The 23,523-nt window shown below is 44.0% G+C and overlaps 2 protein-coding genes across 2 annotated transcripts in view; both read left to right on the forward strand.

Annotated features, from left to right (window-relative positions):
- Nucleotides 1–1,040: 1,040 nt before the first annotated feature.
- Nucleotides 1,041–6,104, forward strand: LOC125287947 (annexin A11-like). The gene is given in 13 exon segments (XM_048234034.1): nucleotides 1,041–1,045; nucleotides 1,217–1,272; nucleotides 1,537–1,631; nucleotides 1,885–1,899; nucleotides 1,901–1,999; nucleotides 2,143–2,164; nucleotides 2,750–2,828; nucleotides 2,945–3,002; nucleotides 3,172–3,265; nucleotides 3,530–3,658; nucleotides 5,223–5,281; nucleotides 5,703–5,825; nucleotides 6,096–6,104. Coding segments are annotated over 13 exon segments (843 nt in total).
- A 6,464-nt stretch (nucleotides 6,105–12,568) lies between these two features.
- The window catches only part of dlg5a (discs, large homolog 5a (Drosophila)), a gene marked incomplete in the record, with an annotated part of 55,900 nt that continues 44,945 nt past the window's right edge, over nucleotides 12,569–23,523 (forward strand). Inside the window, 2 exon segments of the mRNA XM_048232913.1 lie at nucleotides 12,569–13,291; nucleotides 22,611–22,679. Coding sequence (XP_048088870.1) covers nucleotides 12,994–13,291; nucleotides 22,611–22,679 — 367 coding nt within the window.

Here is a 23,523-nt window from a genome sequence, read left to right on the forward strand (position 1 = left end):
ACCAGCTGGTGTATTTTAAAGCATGTTTCGTCTGAAAAAATATCAGATATCCATCTCTCATATAGCCTCGTTGTTGTCCTTCTGGTCCGTTTTGACAGGACCCCTGCTATGAGTTAGCCTGGACCATCTCCCCCCTTCTGGTCCGTTTTGACAGGACCCCTGCTATGAGTTAGCCTGGACACCCCCCTCAGCCTGGCGGCTACCCCCCACAGCAAGGGGCTTACCCACCTCAACCAGGGGCATACCCACCCCAGCTAGGGGCATATCCATCCCAGGCTGGTGGTTTACCCACCCCAGCCCTCGGGTGCTTCTCCCCCCTAAAGCGGGGGACAGGACCCCCTGCTATGAGTTAGCCTGGACACCCCCCTCAGCCTGGCGGCTACCCCCCACAGCAAGGGGCTTACCCACCTCAACCAGGGGCATACCCACCCCAGCTAGGGGCATATCCATCCCAGGCTGGTGGTTACCCACCCCAGCCCGGTGCCTATCCACCCCAAGCAGGGGGCTATCCTCCTCAGGCCGGTGGCTACCCACCTCAGGCTGGTTTGCATCCATCCCTGCCTGGTGCCAGTCCACCCCAAGCAGCGGCCTATCCTCAGCCCGGTGGCTACCCACCCCAAGCAGCGGGCTATCCTCCTCAGCCTGGCCCACCCCAGCCAGGTGATTACCCACCCCAGCAGGGTGGCTATCCCTCTATGCCTCCCACAGGTAGGACTTCAGTTGTTTCTTTGATGTGATGTTTTTTCAGCTGACTGTTACAATATGATACAATATGATATAATTTTTATGCAGGCCTGTTATGAAATCGTAACCTAATGATTGGTTCTCTTTTTTATCATGTAGATTGTAAGAGAACATTAAACATACTGTGTGCATTATGGGAAAGCTCAGTAAGAAGTGTGTGTGTGTATGTTTGTTGCTTATTGCTTATTCTGGTCGACCAACAGTTCAGTGGTCATTTGACCTTTTTTTTCTGTAAGGTGCTTGGGGTGGTCCACATATGCAGTACATGTACTACATATGCAGTACATGTACTACATATGCAGTAAGTGCTTAATATCTACACTCCCAACCTAATGAACCTGAAATTTGCAGTCTACCTCCCATATGTCATGTGGTCTGTGCTTCCACTCATACAGATGTGTAAGTCACTTTTCAAACTGTTTGTGAATACATGACTTACTAGAAACAGTCAGGCCTAATTATAGGCCTACAGGCCTAAAGATCCACTGAGAGATGTTGAGGTTCTCAGAAAAGCCATGAAAGGATTTGGTTAATGTATTTGTATTGTTGATATAATACATTTGAAAGGAATTCTTGTCAAGCTCTAATGCTTTTGTGTTGTTGAAAGATGCACTTTTTATTATTGGAAATCAAGCTGTTAATGGCCAGTCCACTACTTCAAAATTCAGGCTTCAACCTCTAGATCTCACTTTTAAATGTAACTTAACTTATTGCGCATAACAAATTCAATGAACAGTAAGCGGATATTGGAAGTAAATCTGTTCATATTTGCACAATATCTGTTCTCTTCAGGAACTGATGAGGACGCCATCATTCAACTACTTGGAAGTCGTACTAACAAGCAGCGGGTGCCAATGGTGGCAGCTTTTAAAACCACTTATGGGAAAGTAACCGTCCAACTACAGCCAAAGTTTACTATTAGATTACTCAACTGAATGTCCTCAGGGACATCTTCTCCCACATATGCGTGTCTCTGAATGCTGTCTGAATGCTAATTCCCTTTACTTTCATTTGTATTCTATTCATTTCTATTGAGTTACACCACGCCTATGAGGTTGATCAGCACTGCCTTAAGGTGCTGTATAACGTAATGTCATCATGTCAAGGAATCGTGTTATTGTTTTTTTTTTTTTTTTCTAGAACCTCATCCGTGAACTTGAAGTCTGAGCTCAGTGGAAACTTTGAGAGCCTGGTGCTGGCTATGGTGATGCCTCCAGCCAAGTTTGATGCAGCTGAGCTGAGAGAAGCCATTAAGGTACTCATTCATCCTGTAACCATCACTAGTGTTTACCAAAGATCTTCTAAAACCATCTCACAACTTGTGTTGTTTTTTAACACATCTCTATCTCTAGATAGGGACACCACAGTTTGTGTTGTTTCTAACACATTTGTTTTAAGAGTGTAAGGCAGCTCCACCTTGGTAAGTAGTTGATGGGTTTTAATTAGGAGAAATGGTGGTGAGAAGGAACATTATTGGCTATTTTCAGCTTGATTTAAAACCACATTTTAATCATGTCTTTAAAGCAGGTGAGAGCACCACTCTACTGACTGATGTTATGTTTTTATCGTTTCTTTTGTTGGTAAACATTTGTGTGGGTCCTTGTCATAAGCCAGCGGCATTTGTGTGCAGATGTCCTATTTGATAATATGCTTGTGAAAGGTTGAAGAAGCAAACAACAGTGGATTACTCATGAAGGCTTTTTTCAGTCCAGTCTTAGTTTGAATAATTAAATCAACATGTCCTTTTCGGTTACACTTTACTTGACAGTATCGACATAAGAGTGACATGACACTGTCATGAATGTGTCATAACAAGTCATAAATGTTTATGACATTACGCTTCTGTTATTAAGTGACATTGGGTTTTTGTCATAACAAGTTCGGGTTAGGATTAGGGTTAGGTTTAGGGTTAGGAGAGTGTCATGTCACTCTTATGGCGATACTGTCAAATAAAGTGTTACCTCATTTTCTCCATTTGCAATGACATCTTCTTATTTTCCTCCAGAGTACGGCAAGTCTCTGGAGGACGCGATCAGCAGTGACACCTCAGGACATTTTCGCAGGCTCCTGATCTCCCTCCAAGAACATACAGACCGTGAACTGCAAGATTCACGAGTCATCAATCCAGACCTAATACTCACTATAGACGGGCATACTTTTAAATGTATCTTTTTCATTGTTTCCCTTTTTCTCATTTGTGGGGTAACCGTGATGAGAGAGAAAATGTGGACATCTTGCAGGCTAAGCTGGATGCTCAGGTAATTTAGAAATGACTAAAGAATGTATAAAGTTGAAGATATGTAAATATTCCACATCTGTGCTCTGTGCTAGTCATTATCTTTGAATGCATTACACAGCAAGCATTGCTGTTTTCATTTTTATGATTAATGTCTAACTTATTTTGACTCATGTTTTCTTTTGTGTCAGACGCTGCATGCGGCCGGAGAGGGCAAACTGGGAACTGATGAGTCCCAGTTCAATGCCATCCTGTGTGCCCGCAGCAAGCCCCACCTGAGAGCAGGTAAATGCTGTCTACTCAACTTATAAACATGTTTGGCTGTCCATTGATGGGTCATTTTTAATATTTATACAAAAAAAAATTATGCAGGACATTTCAGAGTCAAGTTACATCTGAAGCTATGGTTATACTTTCTTCCTTAGGTTATCCAAAAGGTTATCCAAATTGCATGCTAATTGCTAGTATGTTTTGTGCTTGTGTATCTAGGGCATGTTATTATCATAACAAATGTTTTATGTGTTTTTACACAACAATTTACTGTCATAGTGAGTGTGTTCTAACATGTGAATGATTTGTCTGCCTTTCATGAGTATGAACAGATGTGTGGGTGACCGATTGAGAAGAGCATCTGTAGTGAGATGTCTGGGCATCTAAAGGAAGGCATGGTTGCTGTGGGTAAGTACACACACACACACACACACACACAAACACACACACAAAACACACACACACACACACACACACACACACACACACACACACACACACACACACACACACACACACACACACACACACACACACACACACACACACACACACACACTATATACACACGCACACACACCCACACACACCGGTGGAGCTCAGGTGGTGTATTGCCCACTTCCTCCCACCCCTTCTGTTGTTGTTTTTCCAACTGAATGAAAGCTGCTTTGTTGTGTTGCCTTTGTCGTCAAAGCAGTCATCCTCCCTTCTTTATAGATTAATATATACTGTATATTGCTGGCTATTCTCTGTTTTATGAAGTTGTAAAGTACATTGAATTGCCAATATGTACTATTGCCTTTCTGTGCTATATATTTAAAGTTGCCATGCCTTGCCTTGCATGGCAATTATATAATAGAACCTGGATTAGAAACAAGCCTGGCTAAATCAACTCAGACAAACACCCACTGGCACCGTCTAACGCGCGTCGACGCCAAAGATTAGAAATTGTTTGAGCTGTTGAGTTTCAAATCTATAGATGTGAATTTCGGCGCCAGTGGGCGTTGACCTTAAAGGTGCTTGCACACTGCCCAGACAATGCCCAACATACCCCAAGGCAGCTGTTGGTTGCAGTCTTTAGCATGGTAGTATTCGGGACAGTTATTGAGACGGGTAACTTCAGAGCATATCAGACTCGAACAACTCTATTCAGCAAAGACCAACAAACACAAACTGATGGTGCACACTGTCGCTGACCCAACTGTTTGTTTTTGTTGGAGGCTGTTGGCTTAATAGAAGAGGTCCATGGCTTCATTCCTCCTGCTGAAAACAAAGCCATAGGCTCTTTCGGGAGGTTTACCATTTCACTTAGCCAGACTTTGGTAAATGGACTGCATTTATACAGCACTTTTCTACTCCTCCAAGCACATCAGGAGCAGTTTGGGGTTCAGTGCCTTGCTCAAAGACACTCGACAAGGTCAGGATGAGCTGGGCATCTAAAGGAAGGCATGGTTGGTGTGGGTAAACACACACACACACAGGAAAGCATGGTTGCTGTGGGTAAGCATACCTATACACACACACACACACACACACACACACACACACACACACACACAACACACACACACACAAACCGACACACATACACACATACACACACACACACACACACACGGTGGATCTTAAGTGTGTGTATTGCCCATTTCCTCCCACCCCTTCTGTTGTTCTGTCTGGGCATCTAAAGGAATGCATGGTTGCTGTGGGTATGCACACACACACAGGAAGGCATGGTTGCTGTGGGTAAGCACACACACACATAACTGTCCCAATTACTACCATGATAAAGAACCGGCAACCTATTGGTTGCCCAACAACTCCTCTACCTCCTTAGCTGCCAGGTCTTGGATACCCCCCTGCACTCTGTAGTCGACAGCATTAGGTGGAGGTGGTCCAGTGTATGTTTCCTAATCCATGCGAGAAAGGTGGATAGTTGAGATATCCTAATTTGGGCTTTTGGTTGGTCTTCCAGTGAAGTGCATCCAGAATGCCCCTGCTTATTTTGCCGAGGAGCTTCGCACATCCATATCGGTAAGTAAGAACTGTATTATTATTGTCTTTTCCTGCTTTTTCCAACTATACTGTCTCTGGTGAGGTTCTAAATATTCATATAGTTTATAGTTAATATTGCTCACATTTTTACCCATCAAATCTTAGACGGTCTGGAGAGGAAAGACTAGGAAACCTCACTAGGAGTATGTACATTAAGACTCTGATCTCTAGCAGGGAATAATACAGACATTAATTAAATAAGGGGGAGTTCCCACTCACCACATTATATGAGTTTAACTGGCATATAATTAGAGGTAAACATACTCATATTATATACAGCATTATGGCTATTGCTATGTTATTCACTTTACATTTAACACACTCTACTCAACCTGCTACATTATCGCTGTCCACTCAGCACAGCTAATTGCAATGGTTTGTTGTGTTCCCGGTGGAACAGGGTTTAAGCCCTAAGGACCGCACTCTGATCCGGATCATGGTGTCCCGCGCCGAGGTGGACATGCTGGACATCCGACAGGAACACCTGCGCCTGTTTGGGAAGTCCCTCTACAATGCCATCTCTGTAAGTGCAATAGCTGCTGTTGGTGGACGATCCGTACACAGTCTGGCAGCCACTGATCTCTCCCTTTATAGGAGGGAGGGCAAACATCACAGTGCTCTTCGGCAATCCTTACAAATCAGAGTATATGGTCAATAAAAATATTCGTTCCTGTACTGATATTTGAGGGGGGAAATGGTTGGCTCTTAGGTGTTTACAGAAACTTAGGACTTAGATAGGACTTGTCTCTAGTCCTCTCACTCCTCTAACTTACAACTACGTGACTACATACAGAGACTGTAACCGCATGCACAAATTCAAATGAATGTACCACAGCCTTCCTATTTGTGTGGAAATAAGCTAGACTAGTCCATTGAAATCTTTCCACACTGTTACAAAAAATCTGTACAGAGTACATTATCGTAATCCTCACCACATTTGCATTTATTAATTTTGCAGATGTTTTTATCCAAAGCAATTTAACAAGGGCCATTCTCATCAGAGCAAATCAACACGGTGGCTGACGGGTGCAAACGACCTGCAATTTATGACAACACATGCAAATAGACAAAACGTTAGACAAAACACAAGCAAAATATCTCCATCAATTTAACAACAACAAAAAGTGCATAGCCTACCTATCCTCCTGCAGACGGACTAAACCATTTTGCACTTTAGCAAGGGCTAAGTGTGACCTTAGACAGTCTTCACTATTTTTTATATACTAAATTCAGTATATAAAAACTGTTCCCCCCGTTCCTTATTTTCATATCAGTTAGCAACCCTAGTCACAAGCGATTGTGATTATTTCAAGAGATTTTGGTTGGGTGGAAATCAATTTCAGTAGGAGAGTGTTTAGATGAATATGCCAGAGCTAATGCAATGAGCTCTCAGATTTATCTGGTTCCCAGCCATAGACCTGCCCTGTTGCAGCTAAGATGAGCAGGTGCCCACTGACTATTGTAGACTACTGCTAGCTTTTTCAGCCTTGGTGCATCTGCCATTTTGTGATAACATTGTCATTGGTCAGGCCAGTAAACTCCTCTAAAAAAAAACTTATGTAGGTGTTCCCAAGATGGCAGTCAGAATACAAATATTCAGTTAAAAATAGACATTAATAATTATGAAAGTTTGAGGGTGAGACTGTTGACCTGAACCATGTGGTCTGCTGGAATTACATTCTGACACTTCTGTTGTATGCACCAGGCTATGAGTGAATCATAGGGCCCAAAGGTAAGGTTTCATAATGTGTAAACCATCAGACTACCATCAAAGTTTCTTCCTGTTCAAACAGCATCGCTCTGCTCTCCATTGCTTGTGGACCAGAAATAGCGGCTCTGTTTATGTCCAGTAGGGGGCACACATGTCATATCCATAAGTTACCATGCCTTCATAAGTCATAAGTCTATACTGAATTTAATCCATGTTCTGTGTTGTGACTCTGCAATAACTTGAACCTTGATCTCTCTTTAATATTGCCAGTTTATGCCCAACTAGCTGTGCCTTCTCTATAATTTGAAAGTTAAACATGTTTGCCAATGACATGATATGGGCAAGATCATCAAAAAGTTATGTTCAGGAAATGTATGTTATCATAATGATGTTGTCATATTGTTGAAGGTAATAATTAAAGACTGCTAAACTAATGTTTGAGGTCATGGTCGGAAATAGGAATGTTCAGCTCCCTTCCCTCTTTAACCATAAAACCACTTTGCAAAATCATTTGGAAAATAGTTTCCATTGCAAAATGACTCACATTGAAATGTCATTTCTTTTAGCTATTCATGTAAAATGAATGACTCAAGTCGATCAAAATCACTCTCTGTAATCAAACTATACAATGGCTGTCAATGAACCTTTCCTAATAACAGTACAACAATTTGTGAAGTGAAGAGAGATTAAGGATCTTAAATTGTGCAGTGCTTTTTTTGCTTATGATACAGCTACCAAAACAATCATACTATTTTTGGGAAGACGCTGGATTATATTATGGCTGCAATTATTGCATGTAAGATTTTATATACAGAGTCTGACATCACATGCTGAACCAATTCGATAGAATGTGTCTCCTTTGCTCCATCCTGCTGATTGGCTGATATATTTCTCAATATATATTGTCTTTGTTTCATGTCAAAACAGTGAACTACTCATTTTGTTTTGTGCCCCAAGCATTTGGAGCAATTTGGAATGTCATGTTTTATTTAGATACCCACCATAACACCCCCCCCCCACGCACACACACACACACACACAGGTCTACACCCCTGCAGCCAAACACCACCACCCCAAGAGTGTGCCACTTGTGCCATAGGGCTTGGTTTCCAGTGTTACATTAGTATGACAATGCACAAATAATCGGCATTCTTATGCAAGAGGCAAAACTACCAGCAGATTTATCAAGATGAAAAAATGATTTCAGTCGTTTCCTTAAGCGAATGCTGGCAAAGATATCATTACTCATAAGCCATGAAACTCGCTCTGTGTCTTTCAGCGTGTGGTTCTATTGAAAATAGGAACAGATGAAAATGCAATCCAATTCAGGTTGTGATGGCATAATAATTATTTCCTCATAATATCCAGCACTGTCTGCTTGGGAACCCTTGAAAGCTCTGCTCCAAATTCTGCTTTGCACTTCAAAGCCAATTTCCATTCCCTCCTTGGCCTGGATTATTAATGCAGCCTTCCAGTCCATGGACAACTTCTGTTCAGAAAAAGTGGCAAGCATACGTGTCAAACATGTACATACGTGGGTCTTCCTTATTTGTATGACTCAGTTGCTTATCTTGTTCTCCTTCTCTCTCTCTCTTGCTATGTGTGTGTGTGTGTGTGTGTGTGTGTGTATGGTGTGTGTGTGTGTTGTGTGTATGTATGGTGTGTGTGTGTGTGTGTGTGTATGTGTGTGTGTGTGTGTGTGTGTGTATGTGTATGGTGTGTGTGTGTGTGTGGTGTGTAGTGTGTGTGTGTGTGTGTGTGTGTATGTATGTATGTGTTCAGTGTGTGTGTGTGTGTAGTGTGTATGTATGGTGTGTTCATGTATGTGTGTGTATGTGTGTGTGTGTGTGTGTGTGTGTGTGTGTGTGTGTGTGTGTGTGTGTGTGTGTGTGTGTGTGTGTATGTGTGTGTGTGTATGTATGGTGTGTTCATGTATAGTGTGTGTGTGTGTGTGAGTGTGTGTTTGGCAAAGGTGGTGGGGGGGTGTAAGCTCCCTCTTCTCATGGATGGCACAAAGCAACTCAGGGTGGCATGACAGCAGCCTGGGCTTTGCTAAAAATACAGCATCAGAGAGGAGAGGAGAGAGAGAGAGAGAGACAGAGAGAGGGAGGAGAGAGAGATAGAGAGAGAGAGACAGAGAGAGAGTAGCCTCCAGGGGTCCATGAGAGTGCATTGTTTCACCTAAAAGACATCCTCTCACTGCCATGGTGCAGACACGAATCTTTGACTTCCTGAAAATTGGACCATCGAGTTTTCCTCAGTCTTTATATAGTTGGAATATGTCCAAAATATATTTGTAGGTTATATGGGGAAGACTAGGAGCATGCATGACCTGTGCACTAACCTTCATGTATCAATCTGTAATCTTTTGATGCCTGAGAGACATTTTGGTGCCCAGAGAGATTGCTAAACCCTTCACAACCCTCCCATGACTAGATAAAAGCAATTTGCCATGCATGGATTAAATAACTGATCATCCAATGTGATTACTTACAATCTCAGCAATCATATCTAATTGGGAGTTTAAAGCAGTAAAGATACTAAAGAATGACAGGCTACATGATTGAATTGCTCTGAACTGAAATGAACAGAACTGAATGCTCCTTGTTCCTGAGTTGAAGGTGGATTGAAGCCCATTCTGTTAAATGGCTGCTGTATTATATCACAGCAGGACATGTGTGGAGGTCATTGAATGTTATTTTAAAAAAAATAAACAGTCTAGCTCAATTTATTTACAAAACAATTTACAAAATTACAGACTAGAAGGAACATATTGAGTGACAGATTTCTGCTTTATAATGAGTCTAGAATTAATTATACTAATTGGTGTGACATAGAATTAGCTAGATTTTATTTTGACCTGATTATTTTTCACAAGCCAATTGAAAAGAGAGAGTGTAGTACTCTGTTGAAGTTTAAAACTGTTGGATCTGCCCAGAGCCACTCTGGATCTGCCATAACCAATTGACGTTTGGTTGTGATGTATGTCATGCTCAAAGCGCACAACCTCAATGTCATAAACATAAACATGTCGTAAAATTTGGCCTGAGAACACCTACAAATATACCGAAATCCCAGACGACGTACTGAAGGGAAATGAAAATTGAGCGGAAGTACGTAGGAGGGCGGAGCCAGGCTACTTTGGTTGGGCATTCTGGCTACTAGCAGTGCATGTTATACCATAAAGGAGGATCTTTACAGATCCACGGTAGAACATGTGGCATGTTTGTGACTGCTGCCAGACAATTGTGCATTGCTGTATCCTTCCTCATGTTGTGTAACACAAAGTAGGCTTGGTTGTTATCAGCCACTGTAGGAAATCCCCTACCTATAGCACAAGGAATTTAAAGGCACCCTTAACAAAATTTGCTCTCAGGGTCCCCCTCTGGTAGCCTGGAGTTTCCAGACCCTGGTAATCTAGAAAGATAATGTAATGGCCCAACTCGAAGGGCGGCACCAGGCCTGCAACGACCAATGTTTACTGACTGATTCCGGACTTCGACGCAATTGGATAACACTACGACTGTCATCTGTTTAGCTTACCTTTGGCCCGCCTATATCAGATACACCGATGTGATTGGCTCCCCGCGATACAAGTGACAAAAGTAACTTGCATCATACTCATTGCCAGAGTGTCTCGCAGAGACAATTCAAATTGTGCTCTTGCGAGAACTCTGGATATTCCAGGGTACCCCTCTGGTTGAAAAGCGCAGTAATAAATTAACTAAATGTGTCTTTTGCAACAAAGTATGAACATAACTCCGATATAGAGGGTCCGTTTCCTACCCAGAACTAGAAAGTTGATAGATCTGTAATCGTCTACAGAGGGACACTCAGGCAATGCCAGAAGTGCAGTTTGTCATGTTACGTAGTTAACGTTTTTAAGTTATGAAGTAATCAAAATGATATTGTAAATTTAATTTTAAGGTCCAAAAACTGTTAAGGGTGCCTTTAATACATTTGTAACACCTGTGTATATCTGCAGTATCTATAGTACACAGCAGAGACTGCAGCCTAAACCCTCAAGGACAAAGCCCACTGATGGAGAATAACTTGAAGTAAGAGACCTTGAGCAGACCCCAGCTCGGGGGGGGAGCTTTATGCTCTTGTTCAAAGTTACTGATAGCTACAGGGCAGAAAATGCACTGCATGAGGCCTCCTCAGGCCCTAGTCAGTGTAGCCTAAATGAGCCCAACACAGAGAGTGACCATCTCTGTACTGGGCACCACACTGCTGAGAAGATGTTATGAGGGTGCTATAATTGGCCTTTTCATGTGATTACTGTGTATGCCGTAGTACTATTCACTGCACTGCCGTAGTACTATTCACTGCACTTTCTTGGCTTTCTGGCTTCAAATGACAGGACAGACCCCAAGGAGACATCATGCATACTGCTTATACCCACTCTGTAACAATGTCACTAAGCCACCTCCCTACTGAGAACATTCTGGAAGTAGAATTTGGTGGAAAAGAGAGGGATAGCATACTGAGAGGGGTAAATGCTTTGTAGGCTATGTACAAATGAACACAGATTAAAGCAGCATGGGAAAGTATAAATATAGTGTCAAGACAACTCAACATTGGCTCCATATTAAAGGGTGAAAGTTGGAACAGGGTGTTTTGATTATGCCAATAACATGCCTCTGCTTCTTTCAGCCACCAGCAGGCTATACAAAGAGCTGGGTGATCTGCATGCGCTGCCTTCATTTACAATTAATTATAGTTTTATAGACTAAGGCTAGACATCAAATGTTAAAATGTGGCCAAACTCCTCTCCTTCAATTAATAAAGAGTAGTCAGATAAATATTTAGTATGTCAGGATTATGTGAATTCCATTGCATCACAGTGAACTGCTCTGCTCTACATTTATTTAAAGTTAGCCATACTTTACGCACCTAGGTAGCCTACATAACATTTCGCTCTGCACATGTTAATCATGCTCTCTAAAGAAATATTGGAGAGCAGATGTAGATTGCGCTCAGTGAGTCTCCATGTGGCTTTGAGATGGATTATATGGAGCAGAAGAAAGCTTACTGCGTTTGATGCGCCGAAGGCTAGACAGATATGAAAAGGCTGTCTCGGCATCTCAGGTTAGTCCTGCCTTTCTGATACAAATGTGGGTACATAGAGAAAACATTTACCCGGCTCATTGAGTTTGCAAGCAAACCTTGCGTGGCATAAATATGTTTTCATTTTTTTCTCCATCGAGACAGACTTTATATCTAGATGTTTTGGAATTGCGCCGCATTTTATATGGTCTCGTCCAGGATGTGGATGTGTATAGGGTCGTTTGATGATTGCCATTTTACTGTGTGCATGGCGGAGTCTGCTGTTTTGCAGTCGGCAGTGATAGCCTACGGTTTCTATGTGCAAATCGACAGTATTCGACATAGCTGCATAAACGCCAATGCATGTTTTTAATTTGATACAGTAACAAACTTTTAGAACCCTTAACAATCCAAGTAGCCACAATCAGGTATTTTGGTCGGAAGCCCCGCCTATTTTTACTTTACATGGTCATTACACAAGTTTTGATTGACAGTAGGTTGTAGCTGCTGAGCCGCCGAGTCATGGCGGAGCTGGCTGTGTTGAGGGAAAGCTGTTGAAGAGTTACGTTACTTTGGAGTAGTTTAAGTAGTGGAAATATCGTCTTCGAAAGAGCAAGAAACGTAAGAATGCCCTTCAAACGAACTTCGAGTCGTTTCTCTCTGAAAGTATGCGAAATGTGGGGCTTTCTGCCGCTGGATTAATGGATTTCAGTTTTTTCAGAGTGAAGTCAACAGCTTTATACAACAAATATGGCTACTTGTGTCTCTCTCAATTTGAGATGAAAAGCTACTCAGTCCGGCTGTTCAAAACAATGCAGTCAATGCCACTTTCTTCGAAGTGATCATTCGGAACTATTTTTTCTCTCTCAACCTTTGCGTTTTGAGAATTTTAACTCGCTGAAGGGTCAAGCACTGAACTTCGCTAGCTGAAATGGAGCCTAAACACAAAGAGTTGCTAGATCAGTACCACCAAAACTTGTTGGAGTCCATTACAGATGCCGAACGAGTTGTGGAGTTTTTAGTCAAAACAGGTACACTAACCCAGGTGGAGCGATTCGAATTGGAAAACAACTGCTCGTCAAGCTCAGAAAAAGTTGATCTTCTACTTAAGATGCTGATGAGCAAGGAGAGAGACCACTTTCAAGACCTCTGTTTGGCCCTCGAGAAGACGCACCCACACCTGTATTCTACTCTCGTCGTGAACGGTGGAGGATCAATGGACCATTCCGGTAAGAAATGGTCAATTAGGAGAGCTTTTAGTCCTTTGGTTGACATGTCACGACCGAAGTCATCTCACTGTTCGTTATTAGCCTAACATGTAACGTTAGCCTATCCTTGTAGCTACTGTTCCTCCTTCGTTTTAGGGGGGGCTTGCTGAGTTACCACATTTCGGGTAAAATAACACGCGGAACGCGACAGAATCAGACCAATCCTTGTGTTTTTTGGTAGATATGACTACTGTGTTTCTACTTCATAGTGTATTTCTTTACCAAACAGCCGTTTAGTCCACACAGACAGACATCTGGACTTTTTACCTTTGCACCATGGGAATCTTGTCGCACTATGAGTTTCGAGTCAAATGTGAAACTTTGTATCAAACTATTGTCAACGCTTAATTGTGCATTAAATCCACTAGATATAGCAGTAGGCTATAGGCTTCTTTAGCCCATGTTTTGATAATGCCTGTGAAAACATGAGTGCTATCTTGTCTGGGGTTGTGGTGTTCTTCCATGTTTACACGCTGATGTGTAGCCAAGAAAAGTGAAAGCCCATAGTTAAGACAAATATGGTAAGGTTAAAGCACGGATTCAGCTTCTGCTTGGGAGCGAAAACGAGTGGCGTGCGTAATGGATACAATTCAGTCAATTTTCTGTAGAAATCAATAACTTTTTTTGCCAAGTTCTAATAGAGTCCGTCAATATCCATTTGACGTGTCCATTTTCTCGTGAGTAGGCGGCTTGATGACCAGTAGCCTATGGCCTATGTCCAGAGTGTGGTCGGGACGACAACATATTGCTGTCGTGCTGTGCTATAACTACAGGGCTTTTCAATCGATTCCGCATGGGAACTGGGTTTCCTGGCCGGGGTCTGACCACGCAAGCCCGTAACCTACTAATTTCTTTGCACTAAACACACAGACTACTGAATTGCTGAAACGGCTAACATTCCTCGTCGATTAACTTCGCCTGGACCCCCATGGAATTGGCCTCAAGGTCGCATTCAGTAAAGCGCTTTTTTGACAGCAACATCGACCACTAAATCCTGGTAGTAGTTAAGATAAAATTAACGTGGCCTGCATTATTCAAAAAGAATGATACAAACTAGAAACTAAAGGCACGCTGTTCTAGAGCGACCGCCCCACATTATCACCCGATTGCAAAGTTGAGTCTCCGAGTTTGAATTTCGTGCAGGCTAAACCGACAACGAGTGACGCCGGGGTCATTCTCAGGGTGTGTCTTTCCCACATCACCCGCTTATTTGTGGAGTCATTTGCAAATACACATCCTCATAAAAGCTCCTCTCTCCTGTGTTTAGTCTTATACCACAAAGGCTTTGTCTGTCTGGTTACGCAACATAGTGCAAGAGATTTTAAAACCAAAGCTCATCCCAAGAAAGGGTGTTGTGGCCCCTTTCTCTACGGTTATATAATTAAAGCCTAAAACTGCGAAATGTCACCGACACATGCAGTGTAAAAGAAAAGCGGCTGAGAGCCTACACACACACACACACACACACGCATATCCAGGAGCGACATCACCACCAGCTACAGCGCCGTTTTGTGAAACACACCGCTGTCCTTCCTTGTCAAATGTGTGCAAAGTCCAAGTTTGTTCCGTCATGCTTTGCCAGGCAATCCCATGCAAATATGATTAGTGATGTCTGATCTGTGGAGTCATTCTTGGGACACCTGGACCTTCCCTCGCAGCACCCCGGGCCTAGCTTCGCCCTTTGTTTTGAGTTTTCACAGCGTTGGGGGCTTGGCTGCGCGGAAAGTCGACGGCGCTCCCCCAGGCCTCATTTAAAATTTCATGCAGGGATTTTTGAGAAGCTTGCTTCCGGCTGCAGAGTCTTCATTTCCACGGTGTACGTGCCGAATTCAAGTCAAGTTATTGCAGTATAATCTCCCACATAGAACACCGTTTTTCCTGCTGTAGAGTCATTTCACTGATCCTGAACGACAAAACAGTATTGTTCAATGGAGCTGCAGACCTGTCAACTTCATCTCTTGACTTTTGCAGACGGTGGTTTTCAGGGCTTTAAGTTTCATGAAAGGAAAGGAATTCTGGAAAAAGAAAGGACAGTAATCCAGCCATAGGCCTTACTCTGAACATTAAAAGCTGAATGTTGATGGTATCTTAATTACACATCTTGGTAAGTGGCACTAAAACCAGAAGGGTGTGTTGTTTGAAGATGAGTAACTTTATTCTGTCCTAATGCACTCGGATGCAGTGTATGCCATCTGCAGCAGTAGCCTATACTTTAACATACTGCAAATGACCTGGCTTTGCGTGCTGTGAGGCAGAATTGATTCTGCTGTGGTAATCTCTTCATGTTATATGTAATAAAGGCACTGACATGTTTAGTCCTCCCCCATTACACACACACACACACACACACACACACACACACACACACACACACATACACACAGCTGAAGTCTCATGACCTATTTCCACTTTACACTGAAGCCCCTCTCAGTCCTGCTCGTTTTTCCCAGCCATTGTTTCTCTCTCTGTCTCACTCTTTCTCTCTCTCTCTCTCTCTCTTTCTCTCTCTCACTGCCCCCCCTCTCCGTCTGTCTGTCACTATAGTAACTCAGGTTTACACAGTTCTGTTCTCATTCTTTCACTCTACAGTCCTGACTCTGTGGTTCTTTGTGTCAATCAGTGATTCAACTGTTGAGACTGGCAGGGATGACTGATGTTCCCACCTCTGATTGGTTGTCGTAATGTTTAAAAGAGCTGCTGGGACCTACCTGATGGGGCTGGTTGAAAACCAAACATGCAAGTTACATTCCTGAAGTATGTCATAGGAACAGCCACTGTGTCCCATAACATTTACTGTACCTCATTTGACAGGTGGTGGTGGTGGTGGTGTAGGCCAGGCCTATATTTTCCTAGACACACTTTATTTGTACAGTCCGTCTGCAGAGTCTCTACAGATGGTTTGTTGGAATTCAAGTAGTCTGTTGTTCACCTAACATCACCTTTACCAAACCCAAACCTTGACCTTAACATGAATCAAAAAATGGTCGTCAACTGGGACCATCCAGTGTCTGTGTGCCTCTTTTCTCCAAATACTTTTCAGTTGCATTCGACATCCATGATCACATTAGGGGATGTTGAGGAGACTTGTAGCCACTACCAGTGTCTCACAGTCAGTGCACTAAAAAGCCGTTCCCACCAAGAATGATGGCTAACGAGAACGGCAAAAAAGTAGAGCTCTAGCTGATATGAATGACAACGGCCACACATAAGCTATAACACTAGTGACAGGAAGAACGATATTGTCAGGGATCACTTTCAGAATGGTTTTGAGAAACATAAAAAGCTGATGGAACAGCCAAACAGAATCCATGGAATTGTAGACATCACATTCATTAACACAAAGAGAGACTTATCGTTGGACGCTCAGATTGTTATGGTTAATAGTTATTTTTATTGTTATTGTTCCTGGTGTGAACGATCCTTAAGAGCACAAACTACATCAGCTGCCCACTGGACCTTTATCACTGAGCCATGGGAACAGAGCACTTGACCTGTGAGGCAGAATTGATTCTGCTGTGGTAATCACAGCAGAATCAATCACAGTTCTTCATGAGTTCTCGAAAAAGAACCCTGCTTGAGAGAGAGTGTTTTTTGCAGTTGGCAAGTAGCCTGGCGGGCCATCCTATATCATTGAAATGTATAGTCTGGAATCGAGCCATTCACCTCGCTTAATCCAAGGGGCGGGCAGAGAATTGTCTTTCAAACTGCCTAGGCATGCAATAGGCCAGCGCTACGACCATATCCGTATCCGGTCAGCAAAACGGCAAATACACGCCGATTCAAACAACCCCTCTTCGTTCGCCATAGCCACCTTCCTTGTTATTCACTGTCGCAGGACTGTTGTTATCCTCTTAAGCCAGCCTTAAGACTCTAACAAAATAGAGCGCTGTGATTGGATAACATCCACTGTGTTAGCCAATAGAAATTCCTATGGTTTGCTACTAGACGTACAGGCTGAGCAAATTAATTTGCCGCCGCTAGGGTGCTTCTAGATTTCTAGGCTAGTTGGCAAGTGCATTAAAAACAGAAGCCAGTGGATATTCATCAGAGTAGAAACAAAGTTAGAACACTGAACGCTACTCCCATGGAGACAAGCCGAAGAGGCCTTTCTCGTCTAAAATGGCTTGACATGCCCCCAGCGTTACAGAGAGGCACCTGGTTTCATAACCGGCCGTCTTACATATGAGGCCCTTTAAAAAGTGGTGTGTGAGCCTATAGCTGGGCCTGCCTGCTAATCACCAGGTCAGAGGTCCCCATGGCAGCGGGGTGTGAAAGGTTCCGCTTAGGCACAGTTCTCTTGGCTATCCCACCGGCCTCTCTGTGCACTGATTGCTGTTCTGTGGACTTAAATGTAGGGTCTGACCAGCAACAACAGCGCTTTGTCTGGGGAGGAGTGAAGGCCCTGTGCAAATCCTGCTCCTTGTCAGTATTTTGCTGTTCTTGCTCGCTCGCTCTCTCTCTCTCTCTCTCAGCATTAAGGGAAACAGTAACATGTAACATGAAAAATTGTGTGTATACCCCTCACTTTTTTTCTCTCTCTCTCTCACACACACACATATATATACACATATAGACTCACACACACACATACATACGTAGGCATGTGATCACACACACACACACATACACACACACATACATACATTGGATTAAGATTATCTCTGTCCTGTCTTTCTTTCTGCCTGTGTTTCCATCTGTCTTTGCCACATGTGACTGGACTGCGTATGTGCCCTCCCACACAGTTTATGTGACAGACCTGCTCTCACTTACTAGTTTGACCGGCTGATGAACTTTGTAGCCAAGAGTGAGACTAGCGACCATGGGCTTCCATTAGCACCCGTTACAATATGGTCTCATGCTCACTACTCATCAGTGCTTCATCATTACTGTTTTGGCTCTCCAGTCCCATTAGTTAATAACAAGGCATAGTGTGGAACATTATTCACATAACCCACACACTCATACACAAAGTACTGTTGCTGGTGCAGAGCAGGAGGATCATCAGTCCCCATACACACACACACACACACACACACACACACACACACACACACACTTGCAAAGAGAGACAGAAAGATGACAAGCTCCCCAGCACTCATACCCAAGCCCCCCATGTGCCACTCTAGTCAAGCGAGATGTCTGGCTCTGATCACCTATCCAGCTTCTCTCCTCCTCCTTCGCCTCTTCCCACTACACCTCCCCTCTTCCTACTACCTCTAAAGACCTGTCAATCAAATCACACTGTGACACCCCCCCCCCATCTCCAAACTCCCTCTCATCCTGTGCCGAGATGAGTGCCCAACTCCGTCTTTGACTCACAACTGCACAGCGGCATTCAGCAATCAGTCACCATTAAGACAGCGACTTTATTCTCAAAGTATTCTGGGAAACGTTTTTTAAAGAAGGTGCCATCACACCACATAAAGTTCCGTCATTTTTTATCAAATATAGATTTGAAGAATCTTATTCCAATTATTTGTTTTCTCTGTTCTGAATCTATTTGTTTTAATCTCGCATTATCTTTATATCAGTTTATTATGCCTTTTTGCCATGATATAGCAATAGAATGCAGATAATGGCATTGAACTGAAATTACTACCGACCACCAAGTCAAAAATTGAAATCGCAGTGGAGGGGGGGGCAGTATACAGCTCAGCATCCAGGAACAGGGCAGTCATTCGAGGAAAACTTGGCACTTGGGTGGACTCTGCTTCTCCGACGTTGGGATCTGTGTGGCATCTGTGCCCCCGATAAAACCAACAGCGGCACATATTAGTTGGCGAACAGCAAGAGAGCTGCGGTCTGACAGCTGCCTTTGCCAGAGAGGCAGACAGCTGGATGCCGGATTGTGGATTCTGAAGCAAAACATCTTGTCTCGTGTGTGTGTGTGTGTGTGTGTGTGTGTGTGTTTGTGTGTGTGTGTTTGTTTGTGTGTCTGCCTCCATTTGTGTTTGTATGTTTGTTTGTGTGTGTGTCTGTATGTGTATCTATCCATTTGTGTGTGTATGTTTGTTTGTGTGTGTGTGTACCTGTGTATTTTATGTGTGTCCCAGACACACTGTCTCTTCTCTCCACAGTCGGCTCTCATTAGTTTCCCAGGATTCACAGTGCCCGCAGCGGCGGTGAATTTAATAAACTGAGACGTTCTATAGTTTTACGTAACTGACCTCGCCCTCCCCATCTCCAGGCTAAGAGCGACAACTCCAACCTTTTGTCTGGGCACTTCTTTTCTTTTTGTGATGGTAACCATGTGTTACAGGTTTGTGTTAGTCATGGTTGTCACATACTCACGTACACACGCACACACACATACACTCACACACACACACTCACACTCACTCTTTTCTCATTTGCACAGACACACATATTCACCCCTGCACACACACATGCTGCTCACCCTGCAAACACACACACACACACACACACACAGACAAACACATCTCCCTCACGTTAACTCTTCTCTCCCCTATGCACTTTCAGTGAATGGGATTCAGCTTTGAATTGGAAGTCCTAGTGAGTGAAAAAATGTCTAAAGCAGCCATGTGCTGTGTGTCTCATGTGCAGAAGGGGGGAGTCAGGGGTGAGCTGGATGAGTAGTTTTGTGCTGAGCCATGCTGAGTCATGCTCTGCCATTTGCTTCCTGCTCCAGTGCTCCCAAAATGTGACTGGAGGGAGCATGTTTCCCTCACCGCTGCCATAAGCCTGACTCCATGAAAACCGCAGCGGCGGCAGCGGAGGCCCAGGCGGCTAGTAAACAGACACTCTCCACCACGTCACTATCTCGTCACGCGTCGTTGCTCTCACTCTGTATTTCTTCTTTCACACAGATCATTCCACCTCTTTTCTTTCTCTCTCTCTCTCTCTCTCTCTTTCTCTCACCCTCTTTCTCTCTCTTCCACGCAGTCTAGCCCTATTATCTCTCTCTACTTATTGTCAGTGAGCTCAGCTCCTCCTGTCCTCTCTCTCATTCTCTCTCACTCTCTCTCTCTCTCTCTCTCTCTCTCTCTCTCTCTCTCTCTCAGCTCAGCCCCCCTCTCTCTATCCCCATTCCACCCAGCTCAGTTTTTTCTCTCTCTCTCTCTCTCTCTCTCTCTCTCTCTCTGTCTTTTTTTCAATGTAGCACAATCACAGTATAGTGTGGTTTCATTCCCCCACAGAAAACAGTCTGCTTTGTATCCCTTTGGAGAACAAACTGACATTATGTCCGGATCACACAGTGTTGCATGCATGCATGGGGGACAGAAGGACCGGCACACTGAGTAGGGTACAGAGACCTCGTAATCGCCCTACAGGCGACCTCTGTCTCGTGCTGATAATGTTACCCAGTAGTGCACAGGGATGTTGTGACTGGACTGAATGAATGTTTTTGTGAATGTGTCTATCTAGTAGGAGGCTCAGTGATTTTTTTTTTTTTTTTTTTTTTGTTTGTTTTCCCACCAACCAAAACCAGGTGATGATTGTGTACACAGACTCTTTAGGCCTTGTTCTAGATCCTGGTTCCAGATCCTGACTGCACACTGACCTGAAACAACACACTTATCTGTTTCTTAGAAATCCATACCCGACAAAACAGTTGTGAGTGAGATCATCAGGGTTACATGATTCTCAAAAGTGGGGAGGGGGAAGGAGAGGGGAGAGAGAGAGCGAGAGCGAGAGAGGGGGGAGAGAGAGCGAAAGAGAGAAGAGGGATCCTCTCCCACAGGGTGAATCTTGGCCATTGTCTCACTCTGCTGTCCAGCTGACTTCTGGGAAACCCCAGCTCACCCAAACAAAAAGAGAGCGTCTGCCTTCAGTACCATGCCATCACTCCTTCTTAGGCACCTGTTTGTTTTTCTTCCTTTCTGTCTCTCTTTCTTTCTTTTTATCTGTCTTTCTCTCTTTCTTTCTGTCTTTCATTCTTTCTTTCATTCTTTCTTTCATTCTCTCTCTCTCTCTCTCTGTGCTCTACACTGTGTGTGCTCTACACTGTGTGTGCACTCTGTTCTGTGTAGGTCTGGCCTGCGTGTTCTTTGTGCTGTGCAAGTTGTATGTTCTTTGCTGTGTATGTGTGCATGCGTGCGTGGAGCTCTGTGCTGTGTGTGTGTGTGTGTGGGGGGGGGGCTGTGCTGTGTGTGTGTGTGGGTGTGTGTGTGTGTGTGTGTGTGTGTGTGTGTGTGTGTGTGCGTTGTTGCTGTGCTGTGTGCGTGTGTGTGTGTGTGTGTGTGTGCGTGCATGCGTGATCTGCTCTGCTCTACTCTGTACTGTGTTGGCCACAGTGGGAGCAGGGCCAGGCTCCACTGGCAGATTTACAGGACGGGGATGTGTGGGTAAACAGCATGGTTAGTCAGCCTCTCCCCAGGCCCTCACATCTGAAAGAGGGGAGGGGAGGAGAGGAGAGGAAAAGAGAGGAGAGGGAGCGAATGAGAGAGGGGGAGTGGGGATCAGAGAGGTGGGGGGGCAAGAGGGAGAGAGAATAAGAGTGAGGGAGGGGGCAGAGAGAGAGAGCGCAAATGAGAGTGGAGGGGTGTTGGTAGAGGATGGGAGGATGGGAGAGGGAAGTGGAGGAGAGGTGGGAGAATGGGAAGTGGAAAGGTGAGGGGGGGGGGGAGGAGGGGGGGTGATGGTGAATCAGCAGGGGACAAACAGAGCAGCATTGGCAAGAGATGTATCAGCTGTTTAGAACTGCAGCTGAGAAGAAATGAATTGTCATATAAAAGTTGTGTGTGTGTGTGTGTGTGTGTGTGTGTGTGTGTGTGTGTGTGTGTGTGTGTGTGTGCGTGCATGTGTGGCTGTGAGCTCATCCGAAAGATGTCATCGGTTTTCTGCACACTGTAAACAGTCTCCTGGTAACACAGCAGGAAGGCATCACCTGTGCAACACGGACGTGCGGAAGCAATGAAACGGCGCTCTGATGTCACTTGCACTGACACGTACACATTGCACTGGCCCAAACGAAGCAAGAATGTGGTAAACAAATGTTATATAAGCTCAGTACTGATACTATAAAATGGTCTTGCCAAATCTGGGTCAGTTGAACTGTGTCCTTTAAGTGTGGATGAATAAAGTTATCCTCTACTTTGAGCTCAGTATACCATAGATGGCTTTAACAATGACCTCGTGACCTTGGGTTAACATATCTAGATGACCATATGTAAATATCCCCTCCCTCTTATGAAATAAAAGCCTCCATCGATGTGGATTTCTTTCAAAGAGCCTTCAACGAGGCGAAGAGTGGGGGCTCAAGTGTGGGATGTGATTTAATGAGCTTTTGTTGTTTGTTTGTGTCCATGTTTACGTCTAGGCTCCACTTACAGCGTCCTCTCCACCATGCCCTCTGACTCCGAGAGCAGTAGCTCCCTCAGCAGCATAGGTGAGTGTGTGTGTGTGTGTGTGTGTCCGCTCATGTGTGTGTGTGTCCGCTCATGTGTGTGCTTGAAAAAACAAAAAACAATCTCTTATTTGGATAAGTGTGTGTGTGTGTGTGTGTATGCCTGCATATGTATCTGTATATTTATGATGGGCTGTATCTATCATATGCATGAGAGTGTGTTTGTATATTTTCATACATGGTGACCCTACTGAACAAAACCCTGGGACACAGGCTAGCATGCTCTGTCTGTTAAGAGTATAATAGCCCACATCCCGCCCTGGCTGTTGTCCTCAGAGCGGAGAGAGCTGTCAGCGCCCCAGAAAGAGCGCATTGCTTATTCATGGCCCCTCTCACATGCACACCCAATACACACACACACACACACAGAGGCCATAAATACACAACACCGGATGAAAGGATGAAACAAGGCACTGAGACACGTTTCAGGAAGGTCCAGACACACGCATGTTAGCAAGGTACAAACTGAATATATGTAATAATACTGTAGATGCCCAACCCACAGGGTTTATAAAGCTGTCAAGATGAAGATGCCATTAGTGGCATTAATCTTCTCTCCCCATTAGCGTAAGTGTTACTTGTGTCGTGTGTATGCCGAGGTCACCCAAGTTTATAGGTGCTGGCTTCATAGGTCAGCAGCATCAAATCTCTCACAGAAAGCCCGGTCAGTCATTTGGCATAGTGCATGAAATAGATACCAACCATTCAAACACACATAAGGGTTCCGAGGACGTTTTGAGTGGGCACAGCTTTGACTGGACAAGCACAACCTGCCATCTGTAGCTCCTCAACTCAAACCACAGTTTATCCCAACTGCGTTTTTTAG

The sequence above is a fragment of the Alosa alosa genome, chromosome 22, assembly GCF_017589495.1.
Source record: "Alosa alosa isolate M-15738 ecotype Scorff River chromosome 22, AALO_Geno_1.1, whole genome shotgun sequence".
Taxonomy (NCBI): domain Eukaryota; kingdom Metazoa; phylum Chordata; class Actinopteri; order Clupeiformes; family Clupeidae; genus Alosa; species Alosa alosa.